General features: G+C 38.1%; 1 protein-coding gene across 1 annotated transcript; it reads left to right on the forward strand.

Moving 5' to 3' along the window:
- The first annotated feature begins 1,635 nt into the window (after positions 1-1,635).
- On the forward strand, positions 1,636-12,343 carry LOC115262179 (adapter molecule Crk). Its single transcript, XM_062849020.1, has 2 exons — positions 1,636-1,760; positions 1,820-12,343. Exon 2 carries the CDS (start codon positions 1,884-1,886, stop codon positions 2,724-2,726), a length of 843 nt encoding a protein of 280 aa, XP_062705004.1. The 5' UTR covers positions 1,636-1,760; positions 1,820-1,883; the 3' UTR covers positions 2,727-12,343.
- The last annotated feature ends 10,785 nt before the right edge of the window (positions 12,344-23,128 follow it).

The raw sequence follows: 23,128 nt of genomic DNA on the forward strand, positions 1-23,128 counted from the left end.
TATATCTTAGAATAACGTTAATAGTATGTTTCAACCTTTCCTTATGGATGCCTTCAAGCAAGCTCTTGTATTCAGCATATTTTCGCTGATATTTGGCAGTATTGCTACGATGATTACATCATCTGAAGTAGCTCAAACATAATTTTGAGATGCTTCCGTTTGATGGAATACTTAGGTAGTCCAGTTCATGGATAACTTAACATAGAATTGCACCAAACCAATCTCTGCATGAGCAGAATTTGTCATGAGTTGACTGATTGGCATGTGTCAGATGAGCAGTCTCCATTTGACCTTCTTTGCACTTTTGAGTGTTTCTTCGCAAAGTTTGCGTATTCAGAGGCGTCCCTGCTCAACGAACTAGGGGGGAACCTGTACTAATTGATTGCGACCACATTTTGTGGATAACTCGCTTCCATTGCTACTCCAAGAGAGTTTCATCGTGGTTTTGTACCTACAACGCCCTCCATTGTGGTATACCATAAGTATTGCTTTGAAAGAAGCTTGTCCTCTGCGGTCTGTGCGGACTGCAAGAGGTATTACTGAATGGAACTCTGATCTGTTCAAGTTCAAAATATCTTCGGATAAACCATTCTTTTGTATAGTTACAAATCTCTAGCTTCCGCTTGAGAATTATAGCTATATAATCGACTTAGTGGGCCCTAAAAAGCTCTGCTTAATTCAAATCTCCAGGAGGAAATGGGGTTTTGTCCTATTTTTCTCCAGAGGGATTTGAGTATTTCAAACATGTGTTGAACTCTTGTAGTTTCCTATGGTGTATTTTCATGGCGTGAAATTACTCCACAGTTTTATCCCGAAAAGGTGCGTGCGTTGTATAAAGATGACATGAGTTTCAGATGTATCTGGTTACCTCGTTCTTTCTGAAATGCTTGAGACGCATTGTCGATTATCACATCTGTGATGTTCGTCTGGCTGACATGCCTATTCATGTGAACTCACATGCCTCCCAATTTGGGATGTCCACAGTGATTCTTTTACACAAAGTTGTATATGTTTTCAAGAAAGTACTCGCTCAAACGTAGGTTTTGCTTGGGTGATTTCTTGAATATTGAGGATGCTTTCGATGCCGTGCCTTTCAATGTCATATTGAAAGTCGCATGACGTCACAAGCTACCTCCAATGAGCTATAGGCTCTCTTTACGCTTATGCGTTTTACAATGTCCTTTTCAGGGCACTGATTAAACCCGTTGTGGTATGGGCTATGAGCTCTCGTTGCGCTTATGCGTTCATTCCCTTTTCTAGGGTACCCCTTCCTATTTCATAACCTTTCCCTTTCCTAATCCCATTCCATCCCTTGTCCCATTCTCCCTCTGGTAAATGATGAAATAGGCTTATATGTATGGCGATGGCACAAATGTCCCAAATGGAGGATAACGTGCCTCTGGAGCCGGCCTTCTGATACCTGATAGAAGTTCTAGAACTTTTATTGAGTAACTTGACACTTATTTTCTCGTATTCAACATTTTATAGGGCCGTCGAAAACTTCTCGGTTATATGTGGTGTAGTAGGTCTTCGAAAGATGCGAGGAGAAACAGGGGAGGGGGTCATAAGAAATCATCTGTTTAGGTTTCGACTTCCTTCAGAGTGCTTATGGAAACCTATAAAATTAAGTTCTGTTGTTTTACTTTTCTGTTTTTTTTTTCTTTTCAGATTGACGAAAAGCCAAATTCCTAAGTGCTCTCTGCCGGCGTTTGACTATTAATCAAAAACGTATTACGGAGATAGTATTAGCTCTGAACTAGGTGAGTAATGTGCTTTCGAATGTTTTGCCGTCAATACTAAGACTATAATATTCTTTCAGGTCGCATCCGTCATAGTCTGATCCGAAGGGCTCCCTCTAGAAGGGCCTCCAAGGACGCCACACAATGTCCTCGTTCGATGTTCACGATCGTACCGCGTGGTACTTCGGTCCCATGTCCCGCCAGGACGCAACCGACCTGCTGATGAACGAACGCGAAAGTGGAGTATTTCTGGTCCGAGATAGCACAACCATTGTGGGAGATTTCGTTCTGTGCGTCCGCGAGGACTCCAAAGTCAGTCATTACATTATTAACAAAATTCACACCGGAGACGATTGCTCCATGTTCCGGATCGGGGATCAGACTTTCAGCGATTTCCCGGATTTGCTGACATTCTATAAGCTGCACTATCTGGACACGACGCCTCTGCGGAGGCCAGCCATCCGGCGGTACGAGAAGGTGATAGGGAAATTCGATTTTGACGGAAGCGATCCGGACGATTTGCCATTCCGGAAGGGAGAAATCCTGGAAATCATCAACAAAGACGAGGAACAGTGGTGGACTGCGAAGAATGCCAAGGGCCAAACCGGTCAAATCCCGGTTCCGTACGTGACGCGGTACGAGGAGAACATCATCGAGAGGCCACCAAATTCGACCGGATCCGGAAATCACCATCCGCACCCTCCGCCGCCGCCACCGGTCGGATTGCACCATTCTTCGGATAATTCCAACGTCTTCAAATCGAACCTCAACCGACAGCTGCCGGCGTTGGCCCGGGTGAAACAGGAACGCGTTCCGAACGCGTACGACGAGACGGCCCTCAAGCTGAACGTCGGCGACGTGATCAAGGTCATCAAAACCAACATCAACGGGCAGTGGGAGGGCGAGCTGCGCGGCAAGGTAGGTCACTTTCCCTTTACCCACGTGGAGTTTATCGATGACGACGTTCAGCACTGGGGCGGACATTAGGAGGGGGAGGGGCGCGAGGGGTGATTAGGATCATTTATTTTCCTTTTATTTTAATTTCATTGTGAAGATATATTATTTAAAATTGTACAGATTACTTTACGCGCATAGGGATGTACACGTTTCGAGTCATTTATACATACATATATTTTATGTTTAGTGGTATTACAATCGTAGGCAGCCGTATTTCAGGATGGTGTTTAGTTTGTAGGTGTATTATAGAGAAGAAAAAAAACAGGATTAAGTGGATTTAAGTCAGTAACAAAAATCATTCTAAAGTGACAAGATTGTGAAGCATCCAATTTACACACATTTACAAACAAAGACAGTCAACAGCAAAGCAAGAAAGCCAATACTAACAAATAACCGAAAGAGCCAATTCCAGCTGGATAGCACTCGACATGTTGAAGCCAGTTATTCGATTGAAAGGCTCTACAACAGATACCGTCAAGACCGGAAGGGGGTTATGTAAAAGCGATCAATATAATCAAGAATGCAAAAAAGTTAAACATTTGCCATTTGCCAATCGGACATATTTTGTTCGAAAAGAGTCTTTCAAAATTACGTTTCCAATAAGTAAAACTGATTGAAGTTAGCGGCTGGCAAGGAATAGGGTTCTATAATACTGCATATTATCTGCAGCTGTAATAAGGGCATGAGTATTCACTCAGGATCATGCTAAGGGAGACGGATTTGATTCCCGGTAGGTTCAGGAACTTTTCGTAAAAAAAAATTTCCTTTACTTCTTTGGGTCTTCGTGCCTGCCACATGATACACACATGCAAAATAGTCATTGACAGAGGAAGCTCTCAGTTAATACCTGTGAAAGTGCTCATAGAACACAAAGCTGAGAAACAGGCTTTGTCCAAGTGAGAACTATACGCCAAAAAGAAAAAGGTGAGATAGGGACTGCATCACAATCGGCCAACTAAATGTGGATAAGCCCGGAGAACATGTAAGCGAATAAGTCCTTAGGAACGCAGGTTTGGACGAGGTTCGAAAACAGTCGAGTCGTTTGAAGATGAAGGAAGGTTAACTGATACATGCTGCTGGATTTTTTGATTCGTCCACTATGTGTTGCTGGTGCCATGGGCCATGGGCCCATCTAGCCGAGGCGGTAAACGCACGGGTATTCAGCATGACCATGCTGAGGGTGACGGGTTCGATTCCCGGTCGGTCCAGGATCTTTTCGTAAAGGAAATTTCCTTGACTTCCTTGGGCATAGAGTATCTTCGTGCCTGCCACACGATATACACATGCAAAATGGTCATTGGCAGAGGAAGCTCTCAGTTAATAAATGTGGAAGTGCTCATAGAACACTAAGCTGAGAAGCAGGCTACCCAGAGAAGGGGATTCGGCTTTGACAAAACATACGCACCTGTGGCGAAGTTTACGATCATTCAAGTATTACTATAGCGATCAGTGGTGAATCAAGAGCAGTACTATGTACATCAGATAGACGTGGAAATTGCATTCCTCTTACGGCCTCTTGAAAGACGATATCTAAGGGGATAGACAAAATGATCGGGACAGGCAAAATGTTCACTTTTCAAAAAATGTTCAACTACCGTGGGGGGCCCATATTCTGCGCATCTAAGACTTTTTCATTTTCAGTCAGCTGTAACAAATTTCAAATCGAACCGATTTGGCTGAATTTTTGACTGCACATAGTTATTAGCTTTGTAAATGAGGGAAAAATATGATTCTTATACAAAACACTCAATTTATATGTAAAATCATGAAAATTCTAAAGTGTGTCTCTGTTCCTAATTCTGCGCACCCTTTTTTGGAATGTTCCTTATTCTGCGCACTAATGTTCCTAATTCTGCGCACATAGGAAAAACTCTAAAAAGATAACATATTGTAATGAGAACATGATTCATAGATGAAATTCGATTGAATTCTTCATTTTCAACTTTTATACGACATTACGACCATATTGGAACTTTGCATGTCCTCAACATTGATACTACCTACTTTGATTACTGAGCAAAGGGAATTTTAATCATAATATACAAAAGGATGTTGTAGCATTATCGAATACTACTACGTGAAACTTTTTAGTTATTCGCATATGCACATTTTAGTAAAATTTACTTTCATTTCTAAAGGCAATATAAACTTTTTCGCCATGACAAGGTGGCACAATCTTTGTTTGCAAACTGAGACTTCTTTCTTGTCTAACTACAGGGTTTCTACTGTTTAAGAAAATTCCATGTTAACTCACATCATATATCGTATTTGACGAATGCTTGCATGAATACATAAAATTTCCCCCGAGGCTGATAGCAAATGTTTAAAACCAGTGGTTAGTCCGGTCGAACTATCAGATCAAAAATTCAAAAATCGTAAATTAGCCTTCAAAGTTCATTAACTAACTTTTTGAGCCGTAATTACATTCACCGGATTGCTAGAAACATAGAATATCCTAGTTATAACTATGGTGGCATTTATATGATGTTTGTTTATTAATTATATGTTCAAAACTTAGTGTTGAAATGTCTGCGCAGAATTAGGACCACCATTTTATACCGGTTCCTAATTCTGCGCACCTAAGAAGAGCAGGAAGATTAAAAAAAGAAGAAGAAAACTCAATTGTTTTTCGCCGATTCTGATTCCTCGAAGACAGCAATACAGGATGCGCATGGAAAAGCAGACATTCTCTTCATTATTTATGTCGCAAAATGCTTCAGCTCATGAGACAACTTTTTAGCACCTTCGCTAACGGACACAGATTTCAGGCAATTTACAGTACTTGCAACGTCATTTTATTTTTTTTACAAAATAATGATTGTTGATTTGAAAAATTTTTCTTCACAAACTTTTTCATTACTATTGAAGCAATATTCAAAAAATATATTTGAAGCTAATATTGAGCTAGCGTTCGTGATTTTGTGGTATATTCGAGAAAGTGCGCCGAATTAGGAACTGCGCAGAATTAGGGCCGGTCACGGTAACTGTAACTTTTCGAAAAGTGCATCGAATATTCTGAAATTTATACTGTGAGTTCAACTACTAGGCTTTTCACAGCTCATTATATAAGTCATTAATGGTCAAAATTTCTTTGCATTCGGTTCATTGAATACGGAGATATAACAGCTCAAATTTGGCTATTGGATAATTATACCTTTTTCAAGAATCTTTATAACTTCGTGGAGAATAGCCCGATCTTTTCCCGATTTGGACCACTGATACAGTTGATGAGCTTACAGTAAAAATTTTAGAATATTCGATGCGATATTCGAAAAGTTAGAGCCAGTTGAACATTTTTTGAAAAGTGAAAATTTTGCCTGTCCCGATCATTTTGTTTTGTCTATCCCTGTAGTAAATGTTTCAACGTGAGGGACTATCGAGCGCGAATCCGGAGCTGGACTGCCGATTGAAGAAATCGTTATTTGGCTTGAAGCAGTCGCCAAGAAGTTGGAACGAGCAGGTCAATTCGTACGTGTTACTGTACGTTGACGACATCATTGTCTCAAACTCACTGGATTATGTAGCGAAGATCAAAAGGATGTTATTTAACCAAACGTTTCGAGCATTTGGATTGACAGTGTCATGGAACACAAAGAAGCAAATCACCCCAAGTAACAAATCAGCAACCTTTTAGCTTTTCTTGGTATTTATAACGGTTTAATTGTAGCAGTTGACGTGCTAATTTGTTTAGATAGTGCATTTATTGATGCAAAATTGTCAAGTTTTATTTCTGCTCCTCAAGATGTTTTCTAAACCATACTCAGCCAAACAATGAAGTCAAAGGTTGCTGGGATTTAAAGTTTAACTAAAAGAGGTCCTCTAGCCATTCATAAAGCCATCATAGTAAAACTGGAAATTATGATTTTAAAATTGCCTTGATAAAATACTGCATAATACTGTTTTGTTATTACAAAAGCCACTTTAAAGTTAATCGGTTTCAGCACAGGGGAAATGGCATTATGTATTGCTATCCGGCCTGGGAAAAAGGTTTTATAAAATACATCACTCTGTATTCATTTTTTACATGTTGACATTGGGAAAGCACATTTTAAGCGAGAAATACGAACAAATTAATGTAGACGCCCAGAATTAGGTATATTGCTGCACAACTTTGCGTTCTTTTCTCAAAACAATATTATGAAATATTGTGTTTCATCCTTATTATGAAATGCACCGCTTTCCACTATCGAAACATACAGGTGTTGAGTCAATGTCATACATCGTCAAATACTTACGGCCGGCCCGTCGGAGATCACCGCCACCGGCATCATTTATACGAGAAGCATTCCGATACATATTCTTGATTACAAGTTCCCGTCGAGTGGTCCGCGCACTTGACATCATAGTACCAGTACGTACAAGAGCCATACATACAGACGCAAATGAACCACATCAAATAGCTCACATATCAACCAATTGGGCACATGAAAACACACGAACGATGGTAAAGCGATTAAGATGTTAAGTAGTCAATCACGGCTTTCACGGAATATAAGGTATACCGATCTACAGATCGGCCTTTTTGGTCGGTTCAAATCCATAAAAATAGTAGAAAATGAACAGAAGAAATTACTCAATCTCAATTGAACCCTGGATGAAATGAAAACACTGCCTCAGCTGTCAAAGTAATGCTGAATGCTACTTGGTTAGCATAAAAGCAGAAAAATAACTAAACGATCTACAAGTGACATTTAATACAACAGTATGGCATCAATAAATGCCAAATCAGAACATTGTGCTCTTTTTTCGGACTTCTTAAAAGCAAAACAACATTGCTAAGGAAAAATACTTGTTTGTAGCACGTCCATGTTAGTTTCACTTTCTTTGGCTGTATATTCTAATAATGAGATCTACTGTTAGCTGACTTTATGATGCAACTTTAGGTGATCAAAATATGTATGCCACATCTGGAAACACACAAACAAACGAATATAAAAAAAAAATTTCTAATAAACATTGTCACGGGGAGATTTTTTTTTTAATTTTCAAAATTATTTAAAATTTTAGGAATTTTAAGGGGGTACTTAGAATTTCACATATTTTCATGTATATTTCACTGAAAATCTCGTTGCGCATATGGAACAAAGGCACTGGCTGATAAATACTCCACTTTGAAAACAGGAGAAAACACTTCAGTTAAAATTTGTGGATTTGTTTTCATTTGTTTTTCTTTCATGGAAACTAATCTGTCAAAGCCGAATGAAATTTATGAATTCAAAAATGTTACGATAAAATCATTTTCTAGTGAGAACAGCTTTCATCTAGGTAAAGTGGCATTATCATGGCTATCACAAAAGCCGTGTTGTTTTATTTTCAGTTTGTATTTGGCTTTCAAAAGGTCTTCAAAGCAATGATCGTGTTACCTTTTTGTTTTGATTGCGAGTATATACATACATTTCACAACCTTCTCCAGGGTGGGCCAACTAGACATATTCTGATCTACAAGAGGTTTTGGTGGAGGTTTTGAAGATTAATTTGCAGTGACCAGGGTTTTATCAGTGTTGCTTTATAACACCCTTGGAGTAATGCATAAAACCAAAATTGTTACTTGGGACAGTAGCTTTATCCAAGGCTTTATCCCAGACTGAAGCTGAGTATATTTCATTTAGGCAAGCCATGTGTAAAGCTATCTCTGTGTAATTTACTGCAAGAATTCGGCTATATGTTTGAATTCAGTATTTGAAGAGATCCAATCGTGCGTTCAGATAGCAGAGGAGCCCCGAGACCACCGGCGTATGAATTACGTGGATATTCGATACAATTTTGTGGCAAGATTCGAGATGGTATTTTCAAAATTTTGTGTACATAGGGTCTGGGACCGTTTGGGCAGGAGCACCTATTTTGGGCACTTGCTGCTATAACTCAGTCAATTTTGAACCGATTGGCTTGATTTTTGAGACACGATCAGCTAGGCACAGTAGCTAGCCATGTTTCAAAATTCAAGTCAATCGGTTTGAAATTGACTGAGTTATAGCAGCAAGTGCCCAAAATAGGTGCTCCTGCCCAAATGGTCCCAGACCCTATATCTAGCAATGAACAAACCGCTGACACATTCACGAAGGCGTTATCATTACTTCGAATCAAATTAGGATTGTTCGGTTGAGCGGGGATGTTGGAGTAGCAACCGAGCAACCACATTACTGCAACAGCAGCATAGCAACTTGTTATCAACAAGTTAGAAAATTTCCATTCCTTTGTTAAGCTCTATACAATACAATTCAAAACGCTCTTACTGATTATTAATTTGAATACACGTCTCCTCAAATTCGCTGAGTAATGCATGTTAACCAACTTCCCCACAGAACAGGTAACGATTCTGCGGAAGTTGGCTTTAGACCTATTCTGTGGCGTAGTTGGTTAACACGCCCTGCCTAGCGAACTTGAGGAGACGTGGGTTCAAACTCCACCAGAACTACGTGGATTTTTTTCGCAGTATTTACATTCAATTTGTCCATAGGCACATATTTTGTGCCTATGAACTTCAGGAGTTACATTCTTCTACACTGTTTCCTAACTTAGCCAGATAAGATTTCCACTCAAGGAGGAGTTCTTCTTGCGACCCTTGCAGACCTCGTAGAGCAAGCTTCTTCCAAAGCCATGGCTATGGCGTACCCAAATGAAGAACGTTGTCGTTTCAAAGCCATAATCAAACTCATTTCGAGTGTCAGGTGGAAGGCGAGTACAACATAATTAGTACAGTTATCGAGTTTCTTGAACATCAGGGATGCCTGAACAGTATTCAGTTGATGTTCAGTTCAATTGCTGAGTGTTCTCGTTGATAAGATCTCAAAGCTTAGGTATTAGGATCCTCAATGGGCCTTTTCATTTGACGTCTTAAATCAGTCTTGGGTCTTTGACGGTTCTGCTATAGAAATGACATGACAAGTCCGTGTCAGCAGCTGTTGTTCAACCGTTGTAAACAAACGCATACACGCACCTGTCACATGGAAAGGCTTACTATCGTCGATCTTTAAGGTTGGTTTCGACAACTTTATTACGCACCCAGAGGAAAAAGTGGATCACAGATGACACATAGAAGAAGATACAGGATCTACGAAACGCCAGAGACGCGATTGAGCGTGCGAAAACACGAGGAGCCATAGACGTAGCCCAACAGCGCTCTTGGGTTCTCTAGAAGAATGTAATGTAGACGGAAGAAACGAGCGTGGGCAAACTTTCAAGTCGACGAAGACTGTAAAAACCGGCTACATGTAACCTCTGCGACATTACCCGTCGCCTCAGTAAGACTAAGATGAATGCAACGATGCCTCTGAAAGACTTGTCAGGTCTGACCCGGAACAAAGATAATTTAGGCCCAAAGAAATCAAGGATTTTACCATTTAAAAAAGGCCCCGGACCAATTGGGATTCTGAAATAGAGGCGTGTGTGAATTATGCAGGACACATTGAGCGTGTATTGTATGAACCCCATCCTTGCTATGTATGACAATCAATCAGTTTAACAATTTGCATTTTACCTATTGGCTAAGAATAATGAGAATAAAAGTTAATAATCAACCGAACAACGACCTCATCATATTCAATCGTGTTTTCTAATCAATGTATCATCACTGAATACGGAAACGTTTATATGCGCAAAAATGAAGATTTCGACTGAACTTATTTAAAAAAAAATCTCGTTTATGTTTGAATGTTACGAATAAATTATCCAGATTTGTATGCCAAACCGACACGTTCGCAATGGTTCCAGACCAAAAAAATCAACTGTCAATCAACTGGGTTTTCTCGACAACAAGAGTTACTAATGGGTCCACGCTAAAAACTAAAACTCCGTCGTCGTCATCGTCAAAACGTGCTTAGAGAGACAGACAATCCTCAAACTAGTGACCCCCACTGTACGATCCCTTAGCGACCCCTTCGAGACTAGAGTGAATTCAAAAGTTTCCTATTTCTATCAAAGAGTCACTACAAAGCCCACCTACGATGAGCAGATTTAGCTAGAGCTATTTGAAATGATGATAGCAGCACCTACATGGTATATAGCCAGGCCCGCATTAAGGATTGTGGGGGCCCGGGGCCCGAGCGAATGTGGAGGCCCCTCGGAGAGATGACCAAAAATGTTTTTCCTTATTTTCGAACAGTACTTGAGCAATATGAGAAAAATAATGCTGATGTTAGCAACCAAAAAAGTTTTTGTGGGGGCCCCTAAAATGTGGGGGCCCGGGCCCCCCTGGCCCCTCCTTAGATCCGGCCCTGTATATAGCTTCGATTGTGTAGATATCGGTTTGCAATAGTTTGGAGTAGACACATGGTATGGATATGATCTGTCCTAGGCAGAGTATTTTTTGTAATTATTTGAGAACAGGAAACAGTGTATTCTAAATCTTTGTAGAGTGATGAACACATATATTTTTATGAAGATATTTTGCAGTAAAAAGTGTAGGGATCTGTCTGTCATTGTTACTACATAAAACTTCGTTCTATTTAAAACTTACGCTTCGCTTTCGTAAACCTCATCAACATCCTAAGACAGCTTTCAAACATTTTGTAACACATTAAAAGTTTACGATACTTTTTTGTCATCATTATAAATGTGGGACATGAAAGATGTTGTTGCAAAACTGTATGCAAATCCCATATTTTCTGTAACCTTATATTCTTTGATATAAGTTATAACATTTTCATGCATAAATTTGAGAACTTGAGGAGACGCATAAAGAAGAATTTATGCATCTACATAGTCGTGGTAACCCACAAGTTTTTATTTCAATCTTCCCTTTTTCGTTTGCCAAATAACCCCCAGTTGCCAATGCAATGAAGCAAAAAAGTCTAACACACAAACACAATTATAACTGTATGTGCAATACACAATAGGAAATTCGTAACAGAACACAAAATCCTAGTGAGTAAGTTTTTCTGAAGGCTGAATCGAACCTAACTAAATTACCGTTGTGTAATTGTTTTCTTGAACCGCCAGTTAAACAAAATTTCCAGCTATATCTACATCCCATACTATAGCCGGTTAGTGACGTGTTGTAAAGAATGAAATCAAATGAAATGACCCCATTACCCGTTGAGAGAGGAAGTTCACAATAGTTCTGTCAATAGTTTAGTTAGTCGGTTGTAAAAAGTCAAATACACACACACACACATACATTCAGGAAAACAAAAGAATACTGAAAACCAACATATATTTGTAGCTTGTAGAGTTTAGTTTACGCTCCAGGTAAGAAATTACTACTCTATATATAACGGACAAGAGAACTTTATTTAAACGAAATCGTGACATAGAAGAGAGATGCAACTATCTAGAAACAGTAGCATTGTGCAAGAACAAAGCTCTAGAGCGTTGAGATATAGAAAGTGTGATGAAAATCGATAGGCATCTCGTGGAAGAATGAAAACGAAACGCTGGAAAGATAAGTGCAGGTATTTCATATTGTAATTTTCCAATTACTCTTTTCGATTGTAAAAAATACGATGTCAAACAGAAATTCGGTATTTACCTACCTTATGGACGGACACGTCTGACCCCGTGGTAAGTACCCACACAGGAAGTAAGCGGAAGAGAGGATATGCTATTATTAAGTGACAGCTAGCGGTACAAGCCGCTGCATGCTCGATGACAACCAAAAGTAAGATGGTACTACCGTAAAATAAAGTCTTCAATCAAATTGCTTGAATTTAGCCGGCGTCCGTTGTGGTTCCTGTGAAAGAAACGTCCGGGTTTTATGGAAGGGATTTTTTTCGATTGTTTGAAACTCAGGATTACCCTGTACTGTCAGAATCCATTTAATCAATGCCTTTGAAAATTCTTGTATTGTTATTATTATTATTATTTATTTTAATTCAAAATTTAGAAAGAGGGAAAAGCCCCCTTGAGCGATTTACATTTAAAATCATTCTCAAAAGGGCGCAAAACCTCTTTTTCTTTTCAGAAATCATTACAAAAATAAAATATTTTAAAACTAATCTAAAGGCTCAAACGGAATTTATCCATCGCAGAGCCGGAATCTTGATAGTGGATCCTCAACCGAAAACCAGGCAATCCTCCATCGATTTTATATTTTCTTCAATCCTGAAAAAACAGAAAAAATGCGAGAATCATTCAAAATATAAAAAAAATCATTATGTTTATAAATCATACTAAATAAGAAATGTCATTTAAAAATCTATATAACAATTGCATATTTGGAAGAAATTTACTTGCTAATATATCTCGAACAGACTCAGGAAACGTATCATGAGGTTTTTGTAAATTACTAAGGAATGAAATTCTAGGTATACTATATTTATTACAATTAAAAACTATATGATCAATATCCTCATAAAAATCGCCACAATCACATAAATTAGAATCTTTAATATTAATGCGATACAAATAACTATTACAAATATAATGATTTGAAATAAGTCTTGATAATGAACAAATAAAATTTCTTCCAACAAACAATTTTTTGAACCATGAAGTGTGATTTACAATTGGCTGAATGGAATGACACCAACGGCCTTTATCGCTGGAATTCCAAGAAAGTTGCCAATCATGTAAAGATTTAGTTTTCAATACAGTATGATATTCAGAAGAAGCAATTTGACGATTATATATAACACCACAACGAACACCTAATTTAGCCAATGTATCAGCTTGCTCATTGCCATATATATTAGAATGGGCTGGAATCCATACAAATTTGATAATAAACCCCTGACGGTATAAATTATATAATTCTTCTTTTAATTTTAATATGATATGATGTGTTTTGAAGTTAAAATTTATGGATTTGATAGCATTTAAACAGCTTAAACTATCCGTACATATAATAAATATATTTGGAGTTAACTTTTTAATTATCGTACAAGTAAAATATAAAGCAGTTAATTCAGCAATGAATATAGAACAAGGGGATTGTAATTTATAAAAATAAGTAGAAGTGTAATTATATATACCAAATCCAGCAACATTTTGAATCAATGACCCATCAGAAAAATAAATCTGATGAACATCAAAACCAATAAATTTTCGTTGAAATAACGAAGATGCAAAACGAGGAATTTCAAAACTAGGAATTTGTTTTAATTCTTCATGGAATGATAAATCAATAATAGGAGTAAATGAATGGATATTAATATCAAAATTATGGAAATTAACTGAGGGAATCAAATTTTCGCAATATTCAATGAGCAACAATATTGAAATGAATGCAATATTCTACAAGTAGGATTTATTATTGATAAGCATTTCAAAATGTCAATTAATGGATGATTTTTATTGATACATTGTAACACAAATTTGCAATTAAGCTCGTGCAAACGCACTTTGAGTGGAATAATACCCGCTAGAACTTCTACAGATTTAGTATGAGTAGAGTTCATTAATTTTAGACAGATTCTCAAACTACGGAATTGAATTTTCTCTAATTTAGAAAAGTGTGTATGAGTTGTGTTTATAAAAGTGAAACAACCATATTCCAAAACAGAACGAATAGTTGTTTTATAGAGTATTATCAAATCAGATGGATGTGCACCCCACCAAGTGCCTGTAATGGTTTTGAGAAAGTTTATTCTTTTTGAACAAATTTTTTGAACGTGTTGAATATGTTTATTCCACAATAATTTTGATTCAAACCAAATTCCTAAATACTTATAGTCATCAACTTGTTCAATTTCATGACCATTGAGGTACAAATTAATACTAATGAGAGAACGTTTACGAGAAAATAAAATGAATTTTGTTTTTGCTACTGAAAAAGTGAAACCATTATTATGAGCCCAAGATCCAATGTTATCTAATGTGCATTGCATAAAATGACGAATTATTTCTCTATTATTTCCACAAATAGAAAGAACTTTATCATCCGCAAACTGATAAAAATAACAACCATTTGGAATGATAGATATTATATCACTAGTGAACAAATTATATAAAAAGGGACTTAAGCAAGATCCTTGAGGAAGACCAAAATAACTATACCGAATCAATTTTGAGGATCCTTCATGGAAAAAATGTAGAATTTTGAATGAAAAGAGATTATATAGAAAATTTGTAATTATTATTGGAATTTTTAAATTGTTTAATTTATTAAAAAGTAAATCAATTAATACCGAATCATAGGCACCAGAAACATCAAGAAAAGTTGATACAACATCTTGTTTTTTATTAAATGCTAAATTAATTTGTGAAGCTAAAAGAGCAACACAATCTCGAGTGCCAGATCCTTTCCTAAATCCAAATTGACAAGATGGCAAAATTTGATTATTCTCGGCCCATAATTCAAGACGATTCAATAACATTCTTTCCATGAGTTTACGAAGACAAGATAATAAACTAATCGGTCTACGACTATCAACCGATGAAGGATCTTTGCCTGGTTTAACAATACTAACAATTTTGATAAAACGCCATTCTGTTGGAAATATATTTTGGGATAAAAATAAGTTATACAATGACAATAAATGTGTCTTTCCTTCTAATGGTAAATTTTGCAACACAACAAATTTTATATTATCAATCCCCGGAGAAGTATTATTTGTAATAGATAATGCTAAATCTAATTCTTCTATGGAAAAAGAAGCGCAAAGTTCTGGAAAGTAATTATACTTCTGATGATTTTTGAAGTTAATGAATTGAGGAACATAATTGGGACAAATTTTAGATGCAAATTTTTCAATCCAGTCTTCAGAATATTCCGAAATATTTGGCGAAGAAGAGTCGTAATTTCTTAAATTTCTAGCTACAGACCATAATGTTGATAAAGATGTTTCTCTGTCTAGATTTTCAATAAAATGTTTCCAATAATTCCTCTTTTTAAATTTAGTTACACGAACAAATTGCGCTTCTGCTTTACAGTATGAAAAATAATTTTCCCGTGATCCTGAACGGCGAAATTTTTTAAAAGCTTCTGATTTATTTTTCAGGGCAAATGAACAATCACTATCCCACCAAAATGAAGGACGTTTTTTATTAGCAGGTTTTGAAATAATTTTGTATTTTTGAGATTTAAGTAAACAACGCATTAATATCTCAGAAAAAAGTTTATAATTTTCAAGTGGAGAAACAGAATGATCAAAAGTATTCAAAGAAAATGAAATAAGATCAGCAAACTTCTGCCAATCAACATTTTTGCATAAATCAGGAACATAAGGTTTATTATATGATTGATTATGATCTGTTTTACAAATCCCTATCAAAATTGGTAAATGGTCACTACCATTCGGATCATCAATTGTTTTCCAAGAAGAAATGAAAGATAAAGAGTTTGAACAAAGAGATAAATCAATACAAGTATGTTGAGCTGGAGGAACAGCAATCCTCGTAAAAGATCCGTCATTCAAAATATTTAAATTTAGTTCATCAATTAAATCCATAATTAAATTACCTCTACTATCAGATTTGTCACTTCCCCAAGCTATATTGTGAGCATTAAAATCTCCTAATATAAAAAATGGAGATGGAATATTATCTAAAATAGTTTTCATTTGTGATATTTGAAAAGTGGTATTGGGAGGAATGTAAACACAAACAATAGAAAATTCTGTATTATTATTATTAACAGAAATGGCAATAAATTCAATTGATGATTCGAAAGGTAAATTCAAATGTTTAAACTGAATACCATTACGGATTCCAATCAAAACTCCTCCATATGAATCATTTCTATCTTTACGAATGATGTTATAAAAAGAAATATGCAAATGTTTGCTATCAATCAACCAAGTTTCATTTAAGCAAAAAATATCAATATCCAAATTAAATAATAAAGTTTTCAACCTATCAATTTTGGGTATAATACTGCGACAGTTCCATTGCAAAATATTGAATAAATTTTGATTAATACAAGCCATTAAAACGAGAACAATGAAGCAATGAGGGGTCCAAATGCATTCAATTTTTCAAAAAGTGAGGCAAGAAATGGTAAAACTTTTTTAATTAAATTTTTCCAAAAATCACTAAATCCTAGAAATTCAACTATTTGCTCCAAAATTTTTAAAATAGAGTTATCATCATTTTCATTATTATTTGATGAGTTTGTAACATTATCATTATTATTTTTATTTTCATTTTTATCTACTCTTTGAAATCCAGGTATAGTTCGTGGAGTAGAGGAAGTATTAAGAGGAGGGAAGTTTGTATCAAATGATGTTGATGGTTGAGGATCATTAGTATCATGTCTATCAGAAAAAACTTTGGATCTTTTCCTTTTGATTGGTGGTTTATAAATAAATTGATTGGAATCCTGATTTGAATCGTCGTTATCAGCATCAGATAATGTTTCATAAATATTAGCCGAACTAAAATCACCAGAAGCTTTCAAAATTTCAGAATAAGATAATTGATGATTGATTTTGATTTGCTGATTGTATTTTTTTTTGATTAGCTTTATAAACTGAACAATCTTTAAGAGAGTTGTGCTGTTTTTGACAATAAATACACTCATCTGAATGTTTACTACATTCTGATGAACAATGAGGTTGTCCACATTTGGAACATTTAGGTTTATTTGAACAATATTCTGAAGTGTGTCCAAACAAAAGGCATCGAGTACAATGCATCAATTTCGGAAAATATAGTCTAACATCAAAAGTTACATTATTAACCGATAAAATATCCGGAAGAACAGAACCGGCAAAAGTAATCTTTATGCAATCCGAATGAATGTACTTCGATTCATTGCCTTTAAAAATTAATTTTGATAATCGACTACAATCCAAAATTTTTACTGGGGAAATGGATTTATTTTTAAAAATTCCTAAACCAAAATTTATGATGTCATCGCTGTTGTCACAACAATCGCAACATAGAGTTTCATCATAAATGACACCATTAATTTCGCATGAATCGCATGGAGCGTACACGCGATACGAATTTTGAAATAAATTTGACTCAAGGAGAGCATTTGCATCTCCACGAGAACCAAAAACTACCCTTAATTTATCTAAAGAAACCTTCTTGATTTCCTTTACTGATTTGTATCGTTTGTAAACTTCAGCGGAAATAAGGAGAACATTAATTGGCCTCTCCTTTTTCCTGAAATAAACTACATATTGACCAAGAAAAGTAGATGGAAAAATTTTCACTCTAACTGGTTTCGAGGTTGCTGCAGGAATAGCAGACAAATCCTCCTCTTTTGAATTGGGTGAATCCCCGTCGGTTTCCATGATTGGAAATCAACGGGGAATACAAATTAATCAATGGGCAATAGCAAAAACAAAAAACTTACTTTCAGAGAAATAAAACAAAAAAAATAACAATCAAAACTATACTTAACAATGAGGATTTCTTGTCAAAAGGAACTTGATTCTTGACTAATATCCAAATTCCCCCCAAGGATCAATCCGAAACGACCTCTTGAAAACGACCACGACCAAACGATCCTTCGAGCCGCAATCCAACGAAACGTTCAAAAACAGCGATCGTAAACTTCTACTCTTGAACAACGTCGCTCACAGGATACCGCTATGTGTTGTACACTTGTAATCCACTGTCGAGAATCCAACCGCAGCACACCGACTTCAATCCGCAATCCTTGAAAAATTTTCACCCTGAAACGAGAGAAAATGTCAGTCGCAGGAAAAACTCCGCCTTGTCAAGTCAAGGCCTGCTATGAATTCTTGTATTGCTGCTCAACGACGGTATACCAGCTTTCTTCAATGGACATTGTTCCAGTTATCCATGGATTCCATAGTCATCCACTTCCACTGATGATGCGTCTTCGTATTTCACGGCTAACGGAGTTGTTCGAGGTAGATGAAGTCCTTCCACTACCTCCAAAAAGGTACCCGTCTATCGTAACACTCCTGCCTAGACTAGCCCTATCGTTTGTGGTTCCGCCTGCCCAGTTACATTTTTTAGCCAAATAAACTAGAAGAGATGTTTGAAACTATCATAAAACCAAAATAAGTGGTATAAGGTTTTATGGCTGTTCTCAAAACCTCTTCAAGGCTAATTGGTCATCAAAATGTTCCTTTGGATGTACTTCGTTTCTGTCGCGTATACCATCAGTTCTGCCACCGTTCTAAATGTTCTAGCTAGGAATAATACCCATGTTATTCGCAAAACAGACAAATTGGCCGAATTTCGTGAAAATCGTGCCTCGGCTGTTGTAAGCCGCTTTGGAGTCGATGAAGAGGTGGCGCGTTGGGACCAGGTATTCGCGGCATTTTTGGAGGTTTTTTTTTACTTATTCGTTTATTTGGAAGGCTCGGGCGCCACATGAGCATAACTGAGCCGAAATCTTTTGTTTTTTTACAATGATTTTACATTTTACAATTTATTACTGCCTTAAGCTATGTTAGTTTGGGAAGCCGAAGTACTCGCGGCTGTTTCGAGGTTAAGGATTGAGAAAAAAAAAAATAAAATTGGGAAGGAGGGATTTATGGGTTTAAAACTAAATTATTTGCTAACTTATACTAAAACATTGATGGGACAAATTGTCCATATCTGTAACGGAACCAAAAAGAAAGGACTTTATCGGTAGAAAACGACAAGAAGAGGACAAACGGAAGGGGGGTGACGACAGACAGGGGCGAACAACAAAACCAAAAGGCGGACAACGAAAACAAGGAACGTACTACATCAAACTCTGACATCAACACGTTTCAAAAACTGGTAAATCAGGTTCATGTATTCCAAATCAAGTCCTGCCAACACTTCTCTAACGGATTTCTGTTGTTTTCCTCGGACCCGGAGAATTTCATGCAGCTCAGATCATACATCACGATACTCATTGCATCCCCACACGACATGTTCGATATCCTGGTAAGCCACGCCACAGACACAGAGATTGCTTTCTGAGAGCCCAACACGGAAGGTATGTGCGTTCAACAAATAGTGGTTGGACATCAACCGACACATTACACGAATGAAATCGCGGCTCAAATCCAACCCTTTGAACCATGGCTTCTTCGACACCTGTGGAATGATGGAGTGCAACTATCTACCCATCTCTCCATCTCTCCATTTGTGTTGCCAGATGATCAAGGTCTCCTGACGAGCCAATTCAAAAAATTCGTCGAAGGCAATTTGACGCTCATAAATATCGCCTTCGCTAGCGCCCACCTTAGCCAGAGAGTCCGCTTTCTCATTGCCCGGAATTGAGCAATGTGAAGGGACCCAAGCTATGGTGATGATGTATGAGCGTTTGGACAAAGCACTCAAGACTTGGCGTATTCCTTTCAGGAAGTACGCTGAGTGCTTCATCAGTTTCATTGACCGAACAACCTCCATAGAGCTTAGACTGTCGGAAAAATGAAGTAGTGCTCAGGTGGGAGAGTGCGAATGTACTCTAAGGTGTAGTATATAGCCGCTAGCTCAGCAATATATACCGAACATGGCTTTTGAAGCATAAAGGTGGCGCTATGAAATTCGTTGTAGACACCGAATCCAGTCGAATCATCGGTTTTGGAACCATCTGTGAAGAACTGTCTGGCCCCACTAACATGCCCGAACTTACTTGCAAAAATTTGTGGAATACCTATGGAACGAAAAGATTCCCTCCGGTATACCGGTGATCTCATCCCTCATAGAGAGATCTAAATCCACAGAGGAGCTGTCGAAGTCTGAGAAGTTGTCACGATTGGTGTTAACCGGAGATGGGCTTACCTCCAGCGTCATGTACCAGTAGTACACACTCATAAAACGAGTTTGGGGATTCTGTTCGAGCAGCTTTTCGAGGTTTTCTATGTCCAAGACCTCTAGTCTGATTGCATTTGAGAAAGTAGGTTTATCACCATTATTGCAAATGTCTATATTGTTGGAAGACAGAAACTCTAATAGTGACTCACCTCGACTGTTAATATCCGTACTACCAAAAACGTGTGATGCGCATTGGCAGCACAGCCAATGATAAACGATTTGTTGTTTTCTTTACAGAATAGAACAAATGATGCGATCTCTGGAGGATGTACCTCAGGAACATCACCAGGAAAGTAAGCTGAAGCCACAGCGATCTCAATTTTACCCCTAGTGGTTGGTACCTCTACCGTGATTGCAACAATGTCTCGTCTGATAAACTCTGTAATAGGATAGCTTTTTAATGTTTTGCGTACTAAGACAGCGCTTCTGAGAGAATCTTGTTGCTCATCATAAAATAGTTACTATTTTGTGTCAGAACACCAAGAATCTTTCGTTTATTGGACCATGGTTCTTGAAAAAGCGCCACTTCCAGTCCTTCTTTTTTAAACCTTTGACTCAACACAGCAGAAGCACTTTTTGCATGATGAAGGTTTATCTGTGTAGTATGAGAAAGCGATGCGATGAATAAATGTAATAAAACTTGAAAACACCTGTGTTGAAATTCATTTGGGAAAGAATGCATTCCGATACAAGTAAAATTTTGATTCCGCTAAGTAATTTCCACTCAGAAACAAAAAGGGAGGAGTTAACTTTTCTAGATCGCTTCCCCTTCTTGGCTTCCCCTTGCTCGTTTGTGATTGGTGATTGAAGGATCGCTCAAGCTATAAAATGCGATGTCATTTCGGAGCAAGCTCATTCTTTGGTCGAACGTTGGAAGTGAAGCAGCAGCAGCCAGCAGCAGGAGCAGAAGAGTAAAAACTCTCTTTCCCGACCACCAGTTAACGTCGGCGGTGTAGCAGCGACGGCGGAGCCACGAGCGGATTGCGTGGAGCGTTGTAGTGAAACAATCTCTGTTCGACCGTCGGCAACGGCAGCAGAGCCGCGTGTGTTGGTAGTGTAGCATCGACGGAAAAGCCACGAGCGGTTGGCGTGAAACGAGGTGAAGTAAACTCGATCGGTGGAGCAAGCAGTGCAGCGCTTCGAAGAAGTAAGCATTCAACCACAAATCAATAGCTCTTTTTAGGGCTGCGAGTTATTTGGAGCAAATTATCCACAAAAGTTATCAGAAAAAATTTGACGTACAGTTATTAGAAATAATTTTCTACAACGGTCCTTTATCAGGGCCAAGAGTTATCGAATTTATTTCTCCGTCGTTTTTACCAGCGGTGATACCGATTCTTGAGGAACCATGTCTGGTTACGACAATGGCGCAGCGGGTAGCGAAGCCGAATCGGAGGCTCAATCGGAGGCGAATATGTTGAGGTGAGTAAAAAAAAAATAGAATAGTGAATCGTTGATAAAAGTGAGAAATTACTATGAACCTAGATTTAAAACGTGAGAATAGTGAATTAATGATCCCAATTGAAAAGGCAAGTGTTATTAATATTGGACTCCGATTGGAAAGGCGGATGTCAGAAATGGTGAACCCCGATTGGAAAGGCGGGTGTTAGAATATTTGGGCACCGATTGGAAAGGCGGATGTCACGGGTTTCAGGACGCGAAATTCCATTGAAAAGACGAACAACTGAAATACTAAATCCCAAATATAGTGACTAATGTACTCCGATTAAATAGGCGTTTTTCAATCACGGTTCAATGTTAAAAGTAGATAACAGATTGATTTGCTCGGAACCGTTATCTTAAGGAGAATTTTTGTTTCCTTTTACAGGATTAAGAGGCGGAAGATTACGAGAAAAGTGTTGGCCGACGAATTATCCAAAATGAAGGCCGAATTGGAGAGGTGCCTCCAAAAACAAAGTACACGCTTGTAGGCGGAACCGAACACGAGCGGATCCGTCTGGGTAGTAGTGTTATGATAGACGGGGATACTTTCGAGGTGGTGGAGGAATTCGTGTACCTCGGATCCTTACTGACGGCTGACAACAACGTGAGCCGTGAAATTCGGAGGCGCATCATCAGCGGAAGTCGGGCCTACTACGGGCTCCAGAAGAAACTGCGGTCGAAAAAGATTCACCCACGCACCAAATGCACCATGTACAAAACGCTAATAAGACCGGTAATCCTCTACGGGCACGAGACATGGACCATGCTCGAGGAGGACCTGCAAGCACTCGGAGTTTTCGAGCGACGCGTGCTAAGGACGATCTTCGGCGGTGTGCAGGAGAACGGTGTGTGGCGGAGAAGGATGAACCACGAGCTCGCTGCACTTTACGGCGAACCCAGCATCCAGAAGGTGGCCAAAGCCGGAAGGATACGGTGGGCAGGGCATGTTGCAAAAATGCCGGACAACAACCCTGCAAAGCTGGTGTTTGCAACTGATCCGGTTGGCACAAGAAGGTGTGGAGCGCAGAGAGTAGATGGGCGGACCAGGTGGAGCGTGACTTGGCGAGCATTGGGCGCGACCGAGGATGGAGAGCGGCAGCCACAAACCGAGTATTGTGGCGTACTATTGTTGATTATGTCTTGTCTTTAATGTGATTTTGAACAAATAAATCAAATAATAATTGGTAAGGGAAAATGTGCTTTTTTGCATTTTTCTCATAAATTGAAATTTTTTGTCTAAAACGATCTAGCTAATGACGTTGAAGTATAGCCTAGGATATGCCGAAAAACTTTGCCTAAGACCGCAAAGTGATCCGACACTTGTGAAGAAAGTTATAACGTACAGATTACGCGGTGGTGCTTATCATTTGACATGTATAGGAATAACATCAATAATA

The sequence above is a fragment of the Aedes albopictus genome, chromosome 2 (genome assembly GCF_035046485.1).
Source record: "Aedes albopictus strain Foshan chromosome 2, AalbF5, whole genome shotgun sequence".
NCBI lineage: Eukaryota > Metazoa > Arthropoda > Insecta > Diptera > Culicidae > Aedes > Aedes albopictus.

What these genes read in the sequence shown, in the direction of transcription:
- LOC115262179 (XM_062849020.1), top strand. Translation starts at nt 1,884, where the DNA reads ATGTCCTCGTTCGATGTTCACGATCGTACCGCGTGGTACTTCGGTCCC.